The sequence below is a fragment of the Crocodylus siamensis genome, chromosome 4, assembly GCF_052110815.1.
Source record: "Crocodylus siamensis isolate JL-2025a chromosome 4, ASM5211081v1, whole genome shotgun sequence".
Taxonomy (NCBI): domain Eukaryota; kingdom Metazoa; phylum Chordata; order Crocodylia; family Crocodylidae; genus Crocodylus; species Crocodylus siamensis.
Genome location: NC_143398.1, coordinates 86,667,799 through 86,687,029, shown reverse-complemented (window position 1 = coordinate 86,687,029; position 19,231 = coordinate 86,667,799). Strand labels below are relative to the sequence as shown.

Below are 19,231 nucleotides of genomic sequence, written 5' to 3'. Positions count from 1 at the left end.
TGTGAGTCTCAGCAGCCATGCCTGTGTGACATGTTGATCAGTCAGAGATTCTTTTGCTAATTCTCTCAGTACAAATTTTTTGCTGCCTTTTCATCTCCTTCTAGCTGAACTGCTTTCCGTCCCCAGAACTGTTGTTAAACATTAAAGGGTGAGTGAGAGATATTTGATTGGTGAAATGCTGCAGCATTTCCCTGGTGCCAGGAGTATTAATAGTAGTACAAGGATGCAATATGACAATCCCAGAGGTTTCCTCCTGCTTCTACTCATAATACCACACATGGGCAACCCTTACCTCTACTTTAGTACCATTGCAGAATTATAATGTTTAGCCATTTGAAGCAGGATCTTACCTCCCCTTATTTTTCTCACAAGTTTTCTGTGCTTCGACCTTCCAGAAAACATTCCTGGATAATTCAAGCAACATAGGAGCTAATGGTACCCTAGTTGGAAGACAGAAGTACTGAAATTGGTGGAGCTGGTGAGCAATGTACCTGGCACCTTGTATGGAATGCAGATACCAGTTAGCCATGCTGACTGATCCAGTTTACCTTTACCATGCCCAAAAGAGTGCACTTAGTACCTTTCGTGGCTGTTTTTCACAGGACTCTTCCGCATCCCTATTTTGGTCCTATTTTACTAATCTTGACATTCTCTGTCAAGATCAGTAATTCAAAGTTCTGGTCTATCCTTCTTAGTAGCTTCTAAAAATGTAGGTCTAGCTCCAATGGATGAAAAGCAAAGAAGAAAAAATGGAAAAATAAGTTGTGCAGCTGACTTGGAGGACTTGTTTTCTTTTAACAACAAAGAAAATGTAATGGATTCTTAGTAGTTGGACTTTTTCTATTCAGGGTTCATTTACAAAGCCCATTTGTAACTTCACCGGATTCAGTTCAGTTTATTAAGAGTTCTGGCTGAAAGCCATGCTCCCAAAAACAACATAACAGACATCGAACCATAATATAAATTTAAACAAAAATAATAGAAATACAAACATAATAATAACGGAGTGCTGCCACTCTGCCTATGGCTGCCCCCCTCCGCAGCTCGCCCAGCTGCTCCTGTTTCTGTGTCATTGTTTTTGGGTGGGGGGCGTGTTGAGGAGGCAACGATGGAGTCTCGCATCTGGCCCTGCCACCGCTTCTCATCCGGCCCTGTTCCTCCCCCATTATCCCCCCCCCCCCCCCCCCAATATCAGGTACAGGCCTCTTGCTCCTTCTCCTTCCCCCTCTGACTCCAAGGAGCAGGGCTGCGGTGGGGTGTGAGGCTAGTGCCACTTGCCCCCCTGCTCTGGCCCTGCTGTGGGGTGGCACTGCCATGACAGCTGGGGGGTGGGGTCAATGCTAGCAGCACTGGCCTTGTTCTTTCTCCTCTTCCTCCCCCTCCCTCCCCCCTTTTGCAGCCCTGCTCCTTGGAAGCAAAGTAGGGTAGTGGGGATGCCCCCACCGTGACAGCAGGGACCGCCGGGCAGGTAGGAGGCGAGGCCAGCACCTCTGGCCTCTCTGCTCCATCCCTGCCCCAACCTCACCATCATGGCAGCGCTCTGCCACCCCCACTCTGTCCTCGCCCCATCCCCGCCATAATGGGGCCGCTGCTGCACTGCTGCCTCCGGTTTGGAACTCTGTTGGAGCACTCTGGTTGTTTGAGCAAGTGAGACAATGGAAGAGGCAGGATTTTAAACCACAATCCTGCCATTTTGATGATTATATTAGTTAAAATGGAATCTAATCCCGTCAAGGATGCAGGAGTTGAAGGAGAAAGACCCAAAAGAGCCCAGGTAAACTTATTCTGAGAGTTGTCTACATCATTGTTGACAGCATAGCCCCATACTTCAGCACCGTAAAGGATCTGAGATGCAACTTTGACTTTATATGCTAATATGGGAGCTTGGACTTGTGAAGGCTTGGAAAAAAAGCAGTAAAATTCAGGGGCAGAATTTTTTTTTTTGTCCCCATTTTTTCCAAGGACTTCTTTTGTTTTGTTCTGAAAAATTGAAAATTTTTGGAAAAATTAAAAAAAAAACCTTATGAAATATTTTCTTTTAGAATGATGAATAAAATGTTTAAGATAAAGTGTTCATATATATCTACCCTTTAGTCCACAAAAATGTTTTCTAATAACTGTGTAATAGGAAGACTTTTATGTAAGACTATCTACAGTATCAGATCATTACAATTCCTATACGCCAGGGGTGGCAACCCCCAGCACATGTGCCAAGCATAGCACATGAGGCCATTTTCCTCAGCACTCACTGGGGCCAGGGAGGCGGCAGCTGTTTGCAGCCTCTCAGCTGCAGCTGGCCCCAGCTCTGGATAGCTGCTGCCAGCTGGAAGAGAGCCTGGGCTGCTCCCAGCAGGCAACTGGGACACTGCAAACCCTGCTGGGAGCAGCCCAGGCTCCAGCAGCTACCCAGAGCTGGGACCGCCTGCAGCCGGGAGACTACTACTGCCTCCCCAGCCCCAAAAGGGCACTGTGCTGGCACCTGCTGCCTGCCCAGGGCCAGGGCAGAAAGGCAAACAGCTATTTGTAGCCTCTTGGCTGCAGCTGGCCCTGGCTCTGGGTAGCCGCTGATGGCCACGGAGCCTGGGCTGCTCCCATGAAAGCCCAGCTGCAAATATCTGCTGCTGCTGTGCCCCAGTCCCAGGTGCCTCCCAGACCAAGCTCCGGGGAGACAGCACGTACCAGCAGTGTTTCCAGCTGTGCTGCCCTCACCGCTTCTGCAAAGCAGCATTGGAACCCAGCATGGCAGGGCACAGTGGGGGGTGCAGAAAGCTGCCTGCTCTTGAGCTTCCCGCTGCCCTGCCACACTTCCCCTGTAGGCAGGGGCAGCAGTGAGGGGAACAACCCTGCGCTGCTGCCCACGCTGCTAGCATGCTCACAGAAAGTGTGGCAGGGCAACAGGGAGCTCAGAGCAGGCAGCTTTCTGTGCCTGCCACTGTGCCCTGCCGCACTGGGTTCCAACGCTGCTTTGCAGAAGCGGTGAGGGCAGCACAACGGGGAGCACTGCTGGTATCTGCTGCCTCCTCAGAGCCCGGGGCCGGGTCTGGGGCTGAGAGGCAGCTGGAGCCGCGGTGCGGAGGCAACAGAAGTTTGCAGCCTGCCCAAATTCTGGGTAGCTGCTGACAGCCACAGAGCCCACGCTGGGGGGCGGGGGCTTTGGGTGGGGGGCAAGGGGCACAAGCAGGGCATCCTGCCATGTACCCCCTGCCCTCATTTTGTTTTTCTGGCATGCTGGCACTCCGGCACCTTCCAAGATAGGCATTGCGGGGGTTTTCAGCACTCCGGCTAAAAAATGTTGCCTACTTCTGCTGTATGCTAAGGGCAAGCAGTACGGTACAACTCTCAAATGCAAGAGCAAGATGCATTTCTGCCCCCAGGGGGCACTGCCATTTTCACAAAAGAAGGAAGAAGGATTCAGTGCCGCCTTTGCTTGTGCACTTCCTCTATTGTTGATTTTTGATCTACAGGTTGGTGGTCTCCTCCTGTCCTCCTGACTAAGCGTCAAAGGACTGGGTGTGGACACCAGCAGCAGCATCTGTTCATTCCTGTAAAGATTAGAAACAAGGAGCTTATTGCCCTCTTGCTTAAAAGCCTCAGGAGAGGAGACAAAGTAAATCTAAAGGTTCTAGAGCTGGAAGAACCTGCCGCCTTCTGGCCCTGTGATCTTGAGATCCACAGAAGTACAGAAGCAGCACAAAGAAATTGAAAGAAAGTATACTGTCTTGAAAGGTAAGAGTTTACATTTCTCTGAATTTAGTTTATTCAACTGTATTTTAGCTGCATTGGTATATTTTCATAACCTATGTAATTCATAATTGAATTCCTACTAATCTGATGTTTTGTGACAAATCACCCAACCTCAGCAGTGAGATGAGGTCTGCAAGGCAGGGAAATTGTTCACAGTTAACTCTGAGGAGGCCTCTCCTCCATCATGACTAAATTTCTACATGCTATAGCTTAGTGTTTATATATGCAAGCTAGCCACTAAATTACATTTTTCTTTTTTCTCCCTCAGCAAAGTGGTACAACCAACTTCTAGCATATGGAAGCATTTCCACACTGCAACTTAGTCTGAGGAAAAAAAATCTGATTTGCAAATAACGTCAAATGAAATACGCATTTCCAAATGATACTAGGATGGCCAAACACATTCTTGTATGTAACAAGTTTCCCTGACATTAAAAAATCCTTCTTGGGTGTAAGTGAGGAGGAAGTAGATCATGATGGTGAAAGTGCAAGTAGCTCTTTTCAGTGTTCTCAATCCAGAAATCCTCCTGCTGCTGCTGCTTTTATAACATCAGCATCACAAAGGGGTGCCCAATAAACATTCTCAGGTAACCAAATATTGCAACCAACAACTGTATACAAAAGACTCTCAATAGCTTAATTTGTAGACAACATGACACCTGAAGATCAGGAAAAAAATGACCAAGTTCTTGCAAGAGCAATATATTCTTCTGGGACACCATTGCCAGTAACTGAAAATGTGTACTAGCAGGAGTCCTTTAAATTACTAAGACCATCATAACGTTTGCCCAGCAGACATTCTTTGAGCAAACTTCTTTTAGAGTCAGAATATGAATGTGTAATGCAATCTGCAGGGAAAAATCAATGAAGCCTTGTGTCTTGCAGTACTTACAGATGGATGGACAAATGTGCGGGAAGAAGGAATCAAACATTGTGATAACACCTCAACCAGTTTTTTACAGAAACATTGAAATGAGAAAACAGACATACTGCAGAGTATATCAGTAGTAAAATATGTGAAGTTCTACATAAGATTGGGAGTGGTAAAGTATTTGCTTTGCTGACTGACAGTGCAAGTAACGTGAAAGCAGCATGGGAGATGATAAAAGATAAATATCCACATATAACTGCAATCGGATGTGCATCCCATGGGCTAAACTTGCTTCTTAATGACCTTGTGAAGTTGGACACAGCAAAAGATCTATAGAAGAGCAAAAGAAGTTATAAAACATGTAAAAGCTACTTGTATTATAGCTGCAGTCTTTAAGAAGAAGCAGGAAGAAAAGAATGTAAAGAATAAAATAGTGACAAACTGTAGCAAAACTAGATGGGGTGGAGTGGTGATCTCATTTGAAAGTTTACTAAAAAACAAAGCTGTTCAAGAAACAGTAATAATTGAGGGTCTTAAACTACCCAGAAGTGTAAGGAATACTGTACTTGATGAGGATGTCTTCTGAGTTCAGCTGCAGAACTCCCTAAAGATTGCAAAGCCAATTTCTTCAGCAATCACTGCATCTGAATCAAACTGCACTTTTGTCAGACATTCCTTACCAAATGGTCCAGATACACTTCAGTTCTCAAAAGCAGTTGATTTTATCTCCACTTACAAGTACAGAAGGAAGAAAAGTGAAAGACTTTATTAACAGATGGGAAGAATTTTGTTGCCAATCAATTCATGCTGCTGCAAATCTCTTGGATCCAAGATTCAAAGGCAGAAACGTTAGTGATGATGATAGCACTGCTACTGCATTTGACTGGATTACAAAACAAGCAACATACTTAGGACTTGATGTTGACAAGGTACTTTTCAAATGTTGCAGAATACAGAACATCTTCAGGTCTTTGGTCCAGGAATGCAGTCTGCAACTGCCAAGCATATTCCTCCTGCAACATGGTGGCAAGACCTTTGAACTATACAGCCTCTGAGTCCTTGCTTCTCACCTGCTTCAGATTCTTCCATCTTCTGCAGAATGTGAAAGAAACTGGTCTATGTTTGGAAATGCACCAAATTGAGAAATGAACTAACATGTGAAAGAGTAGAGAAGCTTGTCTCAATCAGGGCAAACCTTCAGTTTTCAGAAGTCCATGAAGGTGTTAAATATGAAGGATCAGAAGAAGCAAAAACTGCTGATAGTGATAGCTCAGAAAATGAGACTGATTAGACAAAGTTTCATATAGCAAAATTTGTATTCAATGAGTCGGGGGTTTTCTGCCTTTTTTTTCTCAGCTCTCTTTCTGTATGTGCTTGACACTATGGAAGAGACTAAGTCCAGAATGCATAATAACTTTCTTTGTTTGACTATAATGTTGATGGTTTCTTCTGTTTTCAACTTTTAATTTTTGCCTGCTTCTCATAAACTGGCAAAAACTAAGAGATGCTAGGTTCCTTAGAGTTCAGCAGCTTGTAGCTCCACTTGTAACAAAAATTAAAAATGTTTCAAAGTGAATTCAATTAGTAAATTTGTAATTCTTGCCTAAATAAACTATACTTTTAAATTCAGTAAATATACCAAACATGATCATGTTCTGAGCAAACCAAATTATACATAATACATTTATATTCTTAAAGTAGTAAAGTAAATTTAGAGCTGCAAGGGGTGTTAAGAAAACAAGTATTGCATATATTTCATTTTTCCCAAGTCTTCTATTTTTTTTCCAGGAAAAAAAACCCAACAAAAAATGAGGGGAAAACATTTTTCCATGGCTTCAAATTTTTCAGTACATCTCTAATCATCCTGTTGTGGTATCATAAAATTTCTTTATAGCCACTGCTGATTGGGTTGCCTTAATTTTAACCGACTGAATGTGGTGTTTCCATGATGGAAAAGCTGTAAACATCACACCCAAGTACCTATAGGATTTAACAACTTCAAATTTCATTCCAGCCTGCCTTCCTTGGATATTTCATCAAACAGCTTCCGCAAGACATTATTTTAGATTTATCATAATTTATTTTTGTTATAAAGTTATTTTTCCACAAAAATGCTCAAAATTTGTAATTGCTCTCTCTAATCTGATGGGGGTTACTTCACCAGATTACAAAGGTATGTGTAAACAGACTCCTCCATACTTCAACCTAATTTTTCATCCAGTCTGAAAGATAACTGTGGATGTGTCTGTATGTACGCTTTAATGCACAGTAACCTGTTTTACTCTGCATTAAAGAGGTGTTTGTGTAAAAAAAACAAACAAACAAAAAAAACCCACACAACTATGTGTTACTCTAATAAACAGTAAAATAGGTTACTGCGCATTGTCACCTAAAAAGTGTGCACGTGCACAACTGCACATTAGGGCAGCCTGCTGCGCATTAATTTAGTAGCTCACATTGGAGGTACTAAATTTAATGCACCTTAGGAAAAGTGTGCTAATGCACATGTAAAACTAAAAGACCCCAGCCCTTCCCCATTCTTCAGAATGCTCTAGAAACATAAGACCTCAAAACTCAAGCTCACTTTAAGCCTTATCTTCTTTCATTTTGGCAAGTTAAGCAAGACTCTGGTATGTACATTTTTGCTGACAAAATTTGTTTTGCCAGCCAAACTGAGTGAGTACATCTCAGAGTGCCTCTGTGCCAGCTGAGGACCCTTATCTCTGTCAGCAGAGTGATTTCAGTTCTGAGTGGAGTCAGGGTTTCTACTACTATCTGGCATTCAGTTAAAGAGGTGCCAAGACTGTGACTTCAGCTGGCTGCTGTAGTCTGCTGAGAAGTTCAGTGCCTTCCCAGAGTGTATCTCATGCTTTGGTAGTACAGCTGCTTTAGTGGAGCTGCCAGAAATAGGCAAGTGCTCACTCTTGTGCAGGGTCGGCAACATTTTTGGGCAGAGTGCCAAAAACACCCACCACTTCCAACCTGTAAGATGTTGATGTGCTAGGGGTGGATGTTGGGGGAGCTACAAGGGGCCCAATGCTGGCCCCTTCCCCGCCATCTACCCAGAGGCATGTGTGCCAAGCAAAATGTGCCACAATCTGACACCTATGCCGGGGGTTGCCCACCCCTGCTCTAGTGGGTTGGTGGTGAAAGTGACTGCTGGCTGCCACTAGAAATCCCTCCTTTGGTAGCCTCAGAATGCCATAGCTCACCCACTGGCTCCAAATCTCAAATCATTCTGTGTGCTAGCAGATGAGTGAACAACAGTCCTGCTAAGCATATAGCTTCATACTTCTTCCTTGATGTCATTGCCTGATGAAACCTTGGGAAAGGGAATAAAATTTAGAAAATAAACTAAATGTTTATGTTTCATGGTTTCATAGTAGTTAGGGGTCAGAAGAGACCTGAACAGTTCATCTAGTCTGACACCCCCTGCCACTGGCAGGAGCACGCGCTGGGATCACACAACCCCAGACAGGTTTTCATCCAACCTCTTTTTGAATTTACCCAGAGTAAGAGTGAGGACCACTTCCCTAGGAAGTTGATTCCAGATCCTAGCCACCCTAACAGTGAAATAGGGCCTCCAAATCTCTAACCTGAACCTGTTCTCCAGCAGCTTCTGGCCATTGTTCCTCGTCACCCCAGGTGCTGCTGTGGGGAATAGGGCCCTTCCTAATTTGTTGCTGATCTCCCCTAATGAGTTTGTAGGCAGCCACCAAATCCCCCCTCAGCCTCCACTTGCTGAGGCTGATGTTATCTCCTGTTTTTTTCCTCAGGTTTCATGTGTCATGAATCTGGGAATTAAGAGGAAGAGTGTAACTCACCATGCCAAAACAACATTTAGAGGCATTGTTTTATAATAAATAGATCGGTGATATTTTTAGCAGTTCTCTAAAAGAATCATCTGACAGCTGCCTTCATGGCCTAATTTCCACAATCTGTTGATATGCTCCAGATAGTCTTGAAACATAGTCTCTTTTTTTCTAAGGGAAAATGTTATAGTTCTAAAGTCAGAATAAAAAACTACTCTTCTCAAACTTGACAGGAGCCTGTGCTACTCATGGCAGTATTCATGCTGTATATGGTTGTATTATCCTTGGCTTTAATATAAGTCTGTCTTCATTTTGCATGGCTTGCAGCTTCTGAGTAGTCCCTTTCCAGCCCCACATAATGCTTTGTCTCAGAGATAAAGGGACAAACAACAGTAATACATTATGTATCTAATATACTCTCACTCTAACTGGATTCTAGGGACAGGCCTATTTAGTTGTAACTTCTTTTTAAGCTTCCTGAAGTTGAACTGTATTAGATTCAGTGCTAAGATTGTGAATCACCTGCATATGTGTGCATAGTCAGCTTGCAGCTGTTCTCCCATCGTACCCTTATAATTTCAGTATTGTTTGAATTAATTCCCATCCATTTTCCCTCATCTGTTCTGACTTCATAAAGACATTATTCATTTAACCATATAGTTGCATTTGATGTGCTTGAAAGAGATGCCGTTTAGCATGCTGAATTCATTGCTATCCATAGTTCCTTATTTACTGTAATGACCTCATTTAAATGTACATGGTAGTAAACTCTGCCAGAGTAAGCAGTATGCCAACCTCTACATAATTTGTAAGATTTGCAGATCTAACCTGCACATGCCTGCAGTAGTCTGCATGTGAGTTCTTGTCTAAAGTTGGTTAACTTTAATTTAGGAAATCTTGGGACTCAAGACATTGCCAAAAAGAAAGGCTTGAACATGGGTGGTAGGATTGTTAATTGTTTAAAAAAAAATAAAATTATTTGTCCCTTAAGGAAGGGCTTTGTGATGATATAGATATCTTTATTATGTATTTATTTAGATTTTTTATATCCTATGCCATTTAAAAGCCTCAGAGTGGTATGACAGTCTCAACTGTTAATATGCAATAGCATAACCATGGTAGGGTAAGCAGCATAAGCAGGGTAAGCCCCTGGCACTGACTTAAAGGGAGCATGGGTATGGCTTCTCCCACCAGAAGTCTTTGTCACAGCAGGAGCAGCCCCGTGTTTAACACTATATCTAGGGTAAAGAAATAATACTTCCACCCTACCCTGGGAACTTTGTCATGGGAGGCACAGCCCAGCCCCCTGGGATATCCCCCAGTGACAGCAGCCTGAACCCGTGCTACTATGGCAAGTAAGATTCCTTTTCTTTCCCCCACCTCCCACCCACGTCAGATGCTAAAAGGCCTGGCTATTTCTCTGTTAATATATTCTGTACTTACATGCTGGCCTTCAGTAACCAAGACAGCTTAGATCAAACTTGCAGTAAGAGATGTAACAAATGGGGCAGAAATAAAGATGTATTTCTTTGTCCCCTGCAAGCTACTGCATTTTACTTCAGATAATCTATAAATGGCAATCAAATTCAGCCAAAGATTTCTCCTGATCTAGTCATTCTCTTTTCATGTTTTTACCCAATATGGCTCCTTTGTAAATCATTTGGACTTCTAAGAACATAGCTGATCTGTTTAGAAGACATGACATGAGTAGAGAAGTGTTAAAATGATTTAATTCCATTAAATGTTCAGTAGTTATATAATGGCTGGATCTTATGAAGAGCCATATAGAATTACTGTGCCATCATTTTTCACTTCCAAAAATGGATAACCAACATGTATTCCCTATCCTTATAGGAAGGAGAAGTCCTAGCCTCCAATCACATAAGGCAGAGGCCTACTATGATGAAAGTAACTTTCTCTTCTATCTTCCAATTCCATTCCAAGTGCTAGACTTACATGTAGTCAAATGCCCAAGCTAAGCAAATCAGTGTTAACTGTTGTGGAATCTAGGAAATCCTGAACATGTACAGAAGACTTAGTGATGATAACAAGCACTACCAAGTCTTGATGCTTCCAAGTATTGAAGAACTTGATCAGTTTGCCAAGAACCTGTTTAGAACCTGTTTAGATGAATAGACCAATATTAACCACATCTTTGGACTTGAACACCAAATGGAGCCTACTGCTTATGAAACTGGCTGACTTCCCCTTGGCTCCTACTGCATCATCTGCTTACCAGTTTTAGAGTCCTGTTTCCAGATTTCACTTATGTGTTTAGAACTTGGCACAGGAGTCTTAAATATGAATTTTCTGTTGTCCCAAAGTTTGTTTGTCCTCTTCCTCCTGTTTATTATAGTGGTATCTAAGACCTAATCGTGAATAGTACAGTACAACTACAGAATTTTAGATGCTTCTTTCCCAAAAGAGCTTGTACTCTGAATAAATAGATAAGATGAGCAAAAGGTGGAGGAAGGGGTAAAAAAGAAGCAGAGTGAATATAGTGATGGCAGCAAACATCACATTAATTCCATGATGCTTTGGGGGGCAAGAGAATGTTACTTAATGTACTAATTAAAAGCATAACTTGCAGTTCTTTTTATAACCTAATATTTGTGTGTTTGTATTAGTAAGATTTCAGGTTTACTAATGTATGAGTTTATTTACTTTTAACACTTAGATTGATCATATTTTAGATTTTATGTAAGTATTTTATATTGATTGCCTTGTCACCAAAATCTGATGTAAAGTCTTGTACACAAATTAAATTGGAGTAAATTTACTTTTAAATCCAAGGTCAGTCCTTTAACTGGTTGAAATTGTGGCTAGCTAAATTACAACAGTGCCCTTAATTCACTGTGTAGTATTCTCTGACGCTGCAAGGCAGGCACTTCCTAATGTTCTAATCAAATGTGTTGGAATTTATTTTTAAAGAATCTCTTTGCTGCTTTATCTGAGAACTCATCGTTCTCATATTTGGATCTTTATCCTAAATATAATGCTGGCTTGATTAAAGTCTGTTGGTATTGACTTGCATGGGAAGCAGAAATAAGCATTAAATCTGTAATTTATTACATATGTCACATAACAAAATGGTTAAAGTTCTGTGCATCAGTTAAAGAAAACTCTAGTCCTGCTACTCAGCCCAGCCCTCAGAAAAAAAACTCCTTAAAAGTAATTTATGGAATGAATACACTGACAAATATTGAAATAACTTTGTCTTAAGTAAAACAAATCGCAGTTTGTGCTTCACCACTTGCTCCGCAATATTTGACAAGCGAAGAAGAGTTATGCAAACTCCACTTGGAGTAATATTTATGTTGCATAAAATGAAAATGTTTTTCTCTCTTCCGTGACCATTTGCTGTCTATTTGCAGAGAATGGACCTTGGAGAGTGTCTGAAGGTACATGACCTGGCATTAAGAGCAGATTATGAAATCGCGTCTAAAGAACAAGACTTCTTCTTTGAACTTGATGTATGTTTTTGTCTTTAATTATACTATTCTTGCTAACATTAGTTATATGCTTATAATGGAAGAGCTACTCAACAGCATTGTTCTTTGTACTAAAAGATCATAAATCTTGCCAGTAAATTTATTAAAATTAGTTTAGAGATTGAGGGATCCTGAAAGACACCTATATGACTGACTAGACATTTACATGCCCTTCTCTTGTAGTATCTGAGTATCCAATCTGGTGTGCTAGGCTAGATAATGCTGAGGATTGTTTGTGGGGCTAAGCCAATGATTCTTAGCAAGGGTGCCACACAATGTTAGTGCTGTTAGGTGTGCAAGCATTATTCAGAAGATAAACCCAATGATTTCAACTAAAAATCCATAGTATTTAAATAAATATATATACATATACATAAGACCTGTTGTGGTGTTCTGAGCTTTTTGCAACAGAAATGTTTCTGTATTATTATTCTGTAGTCAAAATATGAATGAAAACCTAAGAGCTGACATTTTCCAAGGGATGCCTTTAGTCTAAAAAGGTTGAGTACCACTGTGTTAAGCTGTTAACATTCTCCCACTAAGTAGACAAATGGCTAAACACAAATGCATGGTTTGAGAAGTCTTTTACGTTTTATCCTGTTTGCAGAAGACAGAATGTATTCCTTGGCTAACATTTAGCATGCCATCGTCCAGTCCACAGTGCTTTGAATTAGTAATGCATGGTCTTTAACTCATGTTGACCAATCCACATGTGAAGCCAAGACAGATGTAATTTTCATATATAGATTGCATGAGATAAATATGAGGTTTCCCCTCTATAATTTTTCACTGTTTTAAAATGCTTCCATTTTTCCTCGTAAGGAGAGCCCACATGGAATTTACTTTAGAATTTCCACGTGCACTCTTTAGCTATAGGTTTGTGTAGATTCGGATTTTAACGTGTTCATTAGCATGTGTTGGGTAACATGTGAATGTCACACCTTTCATAATTTTAGTAGCCTATAATGGCATTTCTTTCCTTTTTCTTTCTTTGTCAGATAACTTACTATTCTCATACTTTGGATCTTTATTCTAAATATAACACTGGCTTGATTTAAAGTGTCAGTATTGACTTGCATGGGAAGCAGAAATATATAATAAATTACAAGCTTCTTACAAGTTTACAGGCATAATGTTTATGTCACATAACAAAGCGATTGAAGTACTATGTAGTAGTTGAAGGAAACTAGGCTGTTTAGAGAGACGTAGTTAGCTGTGTTAGTTTGAAGTCGGGCAGAAGGCAGAGTGGCAGCTTAAAAACAGATTGGTCCAGAGAGCAAAACTTCTGTAAAACTAACCCTTTTTTTCAAATTCTTATTAATAGTCACTGTTTTTAGTTTAATAAAAATGCATGTTCTTTCTGTAAGTGATAGTCTTTTGATTGTTGTTCTAGGCAATGGATCACCTGCAGTCATTTATTGCAGACTGTGACAGAAGAACTGAAGTTGCTAAGAAGAGATTAGCAGAAACCCAGGAAGAGATCAGTGCTGAAGTTGCAGCTAAGGTAAGCATTTATAACTGGTTTCTGCTATTATACAAAGCACTGCAGGAGTACTTAGGAGAGATACTTATGAAAAGGAGTGTTTTATTAATCAGTAAGAAACCATTTCTTTTTAACTCAAGTGTACTTAGGTTGAAATCCAAATGAGGCTGAATCCAGTGGTGAAAATAGAAATTACATATAAGAAAGCAATGTTAGGCTTTAACAGACCTGTATGTATAGGTGAAATAAGATTTAGTTCAACTGTCTCCAGATCTGGTCCTAAAATGAGGTGGAAGTACAAGGGAAAAAGGACTGGTTAGTCTGTTTTTCCTTCAGGAAATTTCCAGCCTTGTGGCAAAGCATACTGTAAAGTTGTGATAAATCATCCTAGCTGTTACTGAAAAGTTAAGCTGTGAAGAAAATATAGTGTTTCTTGCTGTTGGTTCTAGTTTGTGTAACTGTAAAATTCAGGCCTCCTTCCAGTGTGCATGCATGCGTTGAAGCAAAGCCTATATAAAACATTTACTTTGCAAATGTGCTCATGGGAGAACAATGACCATGTGATTTTTGCATTATTCTAAGTTGCTGAACAAAATTATACTTTGGAAGCAGAATTATAACCCTGAGTAAAGTAAGTAGAATGCACATACAGCTCTTTTACAACCAGGCAAGTTTTCCCATCATACATTAATCACAAAACTCCCAGAGGTGACTCTTGAATTAAGCCACAATTTGAAAAATCTAACTGGTAGGTACATATGCTGAGGGGTCTTCTGCTTGGAGAATACTCATGGAGGCATGGTTGCTTTTCCTTCAGTTTGATTTGGGAAATGCCATTTGTTTCTGTTTATATCCAGAAGTGTCCAGTCTTCACGCATGTTTCCATTGACTTAGTTTGTTTCATGCAGCAATGGTTTCTGAATGTTAAGCATCAGTAGTTCCAAAAAGCACACTCTGAACAAAACCCATACCCAATAATCACTGCTTGTATTGAGCTGCTTTTGTTCTTTCCAAGGCTGAGCGAGTGCATGAATTGAATGAAGAGATTGGGAAGCTTCTTGCCAAAGTCGAACAGCTTGGAGCTGATGGAAATGTGGAAGAGTCTCAGAAAGTAATGGATGAAGTGGAGAAAGCCCGGGCCAAGAAGAGAGAAGCAGAGGTAATTTTGTTTCATTTACATGAATTCTTTGACCTTTCACATTCCAAATAGTTCTTTGGAGTAGAGGCAGGATAAAATAAACCACATTCTCCAAGTAGGCTGGTTCAGATTCCTCAGCATTTTGGTTTTTTTAATTTTAAAGGTTTGAAACTGTTCTTAATGGCAAAAATGGAAATGGTTTGGTATGTTTTTGACTGAAGTTTTTATTTAGACAATCATTTAGCCTATTTTTGGACACAGAGATAATATAGCAGCCAGCCCTGTGCTATATATTGACGTATCAACTAGCATTTTCTAAATTTTGAGTGCAAGTTGGTGGCAATTGATTATAAAGCTATCTTAACTTTGCTGCCTCAGTAACAAGAATTTTTCACTGCTGTTCTGTCAGTTCAGTGGAGCTTTTGGAGGTATCTGTTGTATTCCCATCAATTTTATATATCAAAAAACAGCCATAGATCAATAGATATATAGTTTTGTACTGTTAAAATATTTTTTTTCTACTGATGTGTAGGGGCTTACTTAATTCAGTTTCTGAGAAATAACAAAGTTGGGGATTATCTGTAAGATCAACAACAAAAAAGCACCTACTAAAAACAAAATGCAAGTTTCCCAGCGGGAGCCAGCTATCCTTGCTGCTGGGAGGGGAAGTCACTGGCGGGCAGGGTGCCAGAAGGGCAGCAGAAAAGATGGTGGTTGCCCCCTTATCCCTCTCCTGCACTGGGCCTCCTCTGCCTGCCAGTGTTAAGGGGTGGGGCCTCGCCACCCAAGGCCTTGCTGAGGGGTGGGGGACAGGGCCCCTGCGACATGACCACAGAATTAAAGCTTTAGGCTTCAGTCAACCTGTGAAAACTGGCAATTCCCCCGCCTTCCTCTGCAATTTAGGTGGACCCCTAGTAATGAGTCTTTAGTATTTACTAATAGTTACTGCCTGAAATGCTTCAATAAAGGACACATTCTTTTTATTGTTTATACCTCATAGTTTCATAGTTTCTAGGGTCGGAAGGGACCTGAGCAGATCATCTAGTCCGACCCCCTGCCATGGCAGGAAAGAATACTGGGGTCAAATGACCCCAGCAAGATGTGAGACCTCCCCTGCCCCCCCCGCGCTGTGTCCCCTCCTGACCCCTCTCCTCAATATACTTGCAGTTCAGACAAGTCAAATTTGTTTTTTGGCTGGAACAATCAAGTAGCAGAGTCTTCAAGGGGGAACACTTGAAATTGTATTTCATCTTCTAGTTTAGAAAACTGGATCCTTTTTATACAGTAGTATAAGCATGGTTTTGCTGTCTCGGCTATCTGTATTCAGATACTCAAATGGCCAAACAAGTTTTACATCATTTTAAATGTCACCCTTCCTTCAAAACCAAGAATGACTGAATCTGATTGATTATCATACATGTTACTTCTAATAAGTTCTTGCTTTCCAAATGTCTCTTTCTCCAGGAAGTATACAGGAACTCTATGCCTGCATCTAGCTTTCAGCAGCAGAAGCTCCGGGTCTGTGAAGTGTGTTCTGCCTACCTGGGTCTCCATGATAACGACAGGCGACTTGCTGACCACTTTGGAGGAAAACTTCACTTAGGATTTATTGAAATAAGAGAGAAACTTGAGGAGCTCAGGGTAAATTAGGCTTACTGTTTTTCTTTACTTGATTACTTACCCAGAGATTTTGATGGAAATTTATACTTTGTGTGTGTACACATACATGCATTTTGTTCTTGTGTTCAATTTGTACATTTAAAATTTGAGGTATTCTGGATTGATGGAGTATTAATAGAGATAGATGGTTCAGAGTAACCTGGTGATCTGAATTCATTTGAGCAATGTTTTAATTCAGCCAAATGCAAGGTCATGCTACTTGAAGTTAAAAATATAGGGTCACAGACTTGGGAACTGTAACCTGAAAAGCAGTGACAGAAAAAAAAAAGTAGGAATGATCATGGCTAACAAACTGAACATAAGTTTCTAGTGTGATACAATGACAGAGGGAATTATAATTCTTGGATATAGTAGTAAGGAATGATCTAGTGCAGGAAGTGGGCAACCTGCGACACATAGAGTTGTTACCTAGCCTGCCAAGCCAGGGACGTGGCAGCCTGCTTTAGAACTACACTCTGCTAATTCATTTCACTGTTGTTGAAAGGTTGCTGATCCCATATCTAGTAAATTAGGAAAGCAATATTTATTTAATTTTTTGCTGTCAACAACCAGTGCCTGGTTCTGGTGTCCACATTTTGAAAAGAATGTTAATAAATTGAAAAAGAGATACCAAACTATGGGAGCTCAAGGAAGCATCCTTTCTGATTATGGCCATAGACACATTATATCTGTAGTACTATATATGTCCTTGTAGCACTCCGAAAGGTTAGAATGCATTTGTGCACACCTTCACTAGTGATACAAAAGTGGCTCCGGCACTACAGAAATGTTCCTGTTTTGTTGCTGAGTGTTGACAGTTGAACCAGGAACTTCTCTGTAGTGCCAAATTTCATAGCACCACATGCAGTGTGTGTCCACTTAGAGGTCTTGGACCCTCAGTATCCCACAGTGCTCTGCTGTCCCTCCCCCACTCCCTTTTCCCCTCCAAGGCAGGGGAGAAGGGAAGAGCAGCTGTCTCCCTAACAGCCCACCAGGAGCAGAGCTGCAGCCCAGCCAAGACCTGGGGCTGCAGCTTTGCTCACCTGGGTAAGCTGTCAGAGTCCACTGCTGGGATCCTGCTGCCACTGCCATGGAAACAGAGAAGCCTGCCGCTGCTGTTATGAAAGCCCTGGTGACAAGTGTAACAACCGTCCTAGGGAGGGTGGCAAGATGGCAGCCCACAGCCACCCTATTTATTAAGACAGCAGGGTGAGGCCCTCTGTGAGAGGTAGACTGCCTCCTGAATCGATGTCCAGCAGGAAAGAGGCAAGTTGTCAGTGAGTGGGCTCACTGACCAAGTGCCCTGGATTTTGAGGGAACAAAGGAGTAACCCCCTTGTGGCAGGACGGCCCCTAAGGGTGCCGTGACCTCCCCTAATGCCCTTGCCTGCCAAGTCTCGGTCTTTAACACATCCTCCGTCTCGCCCGCCACATCTTTGATCTTATTAGTTCAGTTAAGGAGGCTGTCTTCCTACCCTTCTTGGAACGGGGCTGATCTTACTATGCCAGGATTTTCTCCGAGTCCCGGTGCTGGTCCTCTCCCGGGGCCAACTCAATACACGCGCCCCCTCCCGGGCTTCGTATCTCACAGGCAGCGCCCCACTCGGGCCTGCCTCCCTTATATTCCGCGGCCACTCGCGTCCTGACCTGTGTCCCACGCTCCCCGCGGTCTCTATGCCCGCACTGGGGCCTTTGCTCGCGCTCCTCACACTCTCCGCCCGCACTGGGGCCTGTGATCGCGCCTCTTGCACTCCGCTGCCCACACTGGGCCTTCTATGCCCCCACTGGGGCCCTTGCTTGCTCCCCTTGCGCTCGCTGCCCGCACTCGGGCCTTCTATGCCTGACTCAGGCCTACACCCCACTGGGGCTCTTCCCAATTGGGACTTCCAATTGGGGCCTGTCCCAGTAATGCCCACGCTGGGCTGGGGTCGGGACACCCCCACTGCTTAGACCCACCTGCCTGGGCCCACACCCTACTGGGCTTCCGCCTCTACTAGACTCTTCCTGAAGTTGCCCCAGTGGGCTGGGGTTGGGACAACCCCACAACGCAGCACCCTCCGTGGTGCCAGGAACTCCCCCACCTTACTGGGGAGCTCCTGCTGAGGCCTCCTCCACCCCTACAGCCTCGCCCGGTCCTCCGGTGTAATACTCACAACTCCACAAAACTAGAAGCCAGCCGGCTATAAAGCATCATAAGCCCCCAAGCTCATAATGCCCGCTCCATTCAATGCTGGCTCTCTCTTGTACCTCCATCAGGGTTCTCTTTACCCCTGCATCACTGCAGCCAGTCAGAGTGGTCAGGCTGCAACCACTGACTCGGGCTGCTCAGCTCAGTTCACAAAGCTCCTGCGGCTGCCAAAGGGGAATTGTCTGGCCTCAGCCTTCCCTTCCTTATGAAGGCCAAGCCTCGCCCCCTGGCGGTCAGCTAATCTAATCAGCTCCCAACAACTAACACCTGCTGCCTTACTAACTGGCAGCTAAGCCATTCCCTATCTTCAGTAGCAGGCAACTCAATAGCCCTGCTACACACCTCCCCCTCTTCAGCTCTCACTCACCGAGCCAAGTCTTCACTCTCGTTCTTCACTCACGCCTGCGCGTCCATCTTCTGCAGCTCGGGTCTTTCTTCCACGGTCGTCTCCAACCTACACTGGCAGAGGTTTTAAGGCGCCTCCTGCTCCCCTTTTACCGAGGGCGCCACCTGTGGGATTTCTCGGAATTTGCCCCGCCACAGGCAGTCCCCCCACATTAGCAGACCCTGGTACAACACCTGCCTTGACCATCACAGACCAGGCCTCCCCCTGGGGGTTTCTTCCTTTTCTTCTTTGGTCTGCCCCCACCTCCCCTGGCCTTCCTCTCTGAAGCCATCGTGGGGGCCGTCGCCCCTCCATAGACCCTTGGAGATCTTGGATTCTTCCCCAGATCTCCCACTGCTGATCTAAGGCTTTCTGAGCATCCTCCTTCCTCCAGAACTCTATTTTTCCTCGCCCCATAGATTCTCCCCAGGGCCCCTTATGGATCTTCACGTAGGCTACCC

The 19,231-nt window shown here is 43.0% G+C and overlaps 1 protein-coding gene across 3 annotated transcripts in view; it reads left to right on the top strand.

Annotated features, from left to right (window-relative positions):
* Positions 1 to 19,231, top strand: part of LUC7L2 (LUC7 like 2, pre-mRNA splicing factor) — a 54,096-nt gene that overhangs the window by 16,917 nt on the left and 17,948 nt on the right. For all 3 annotated transcript variants that reach the window (XM_090042739.1, XM_090042737.1, XM_090042738.1), the window contains 4 exons: positions 11,802 to 11,900; positions 13,312 to 13,422; positions 14,417 to 14,560; positions 16,004 to 16,180. In XM_090042739.1, the coding sequence (XP_089898865.1) occupies positions 11,802 to 11,900; positions 13,312 to 13,422; positions 14,417 to 14,560; positions 16,004 to 16,180 (531 nt within the window). The remainder of the gene's footprint in view (positions 1 to 11,801; positions 11,901 to 13,311; positions 13,423 to 14,416; positions 14,561 to 16,003; positions 16,181 to 19,231) is intronic.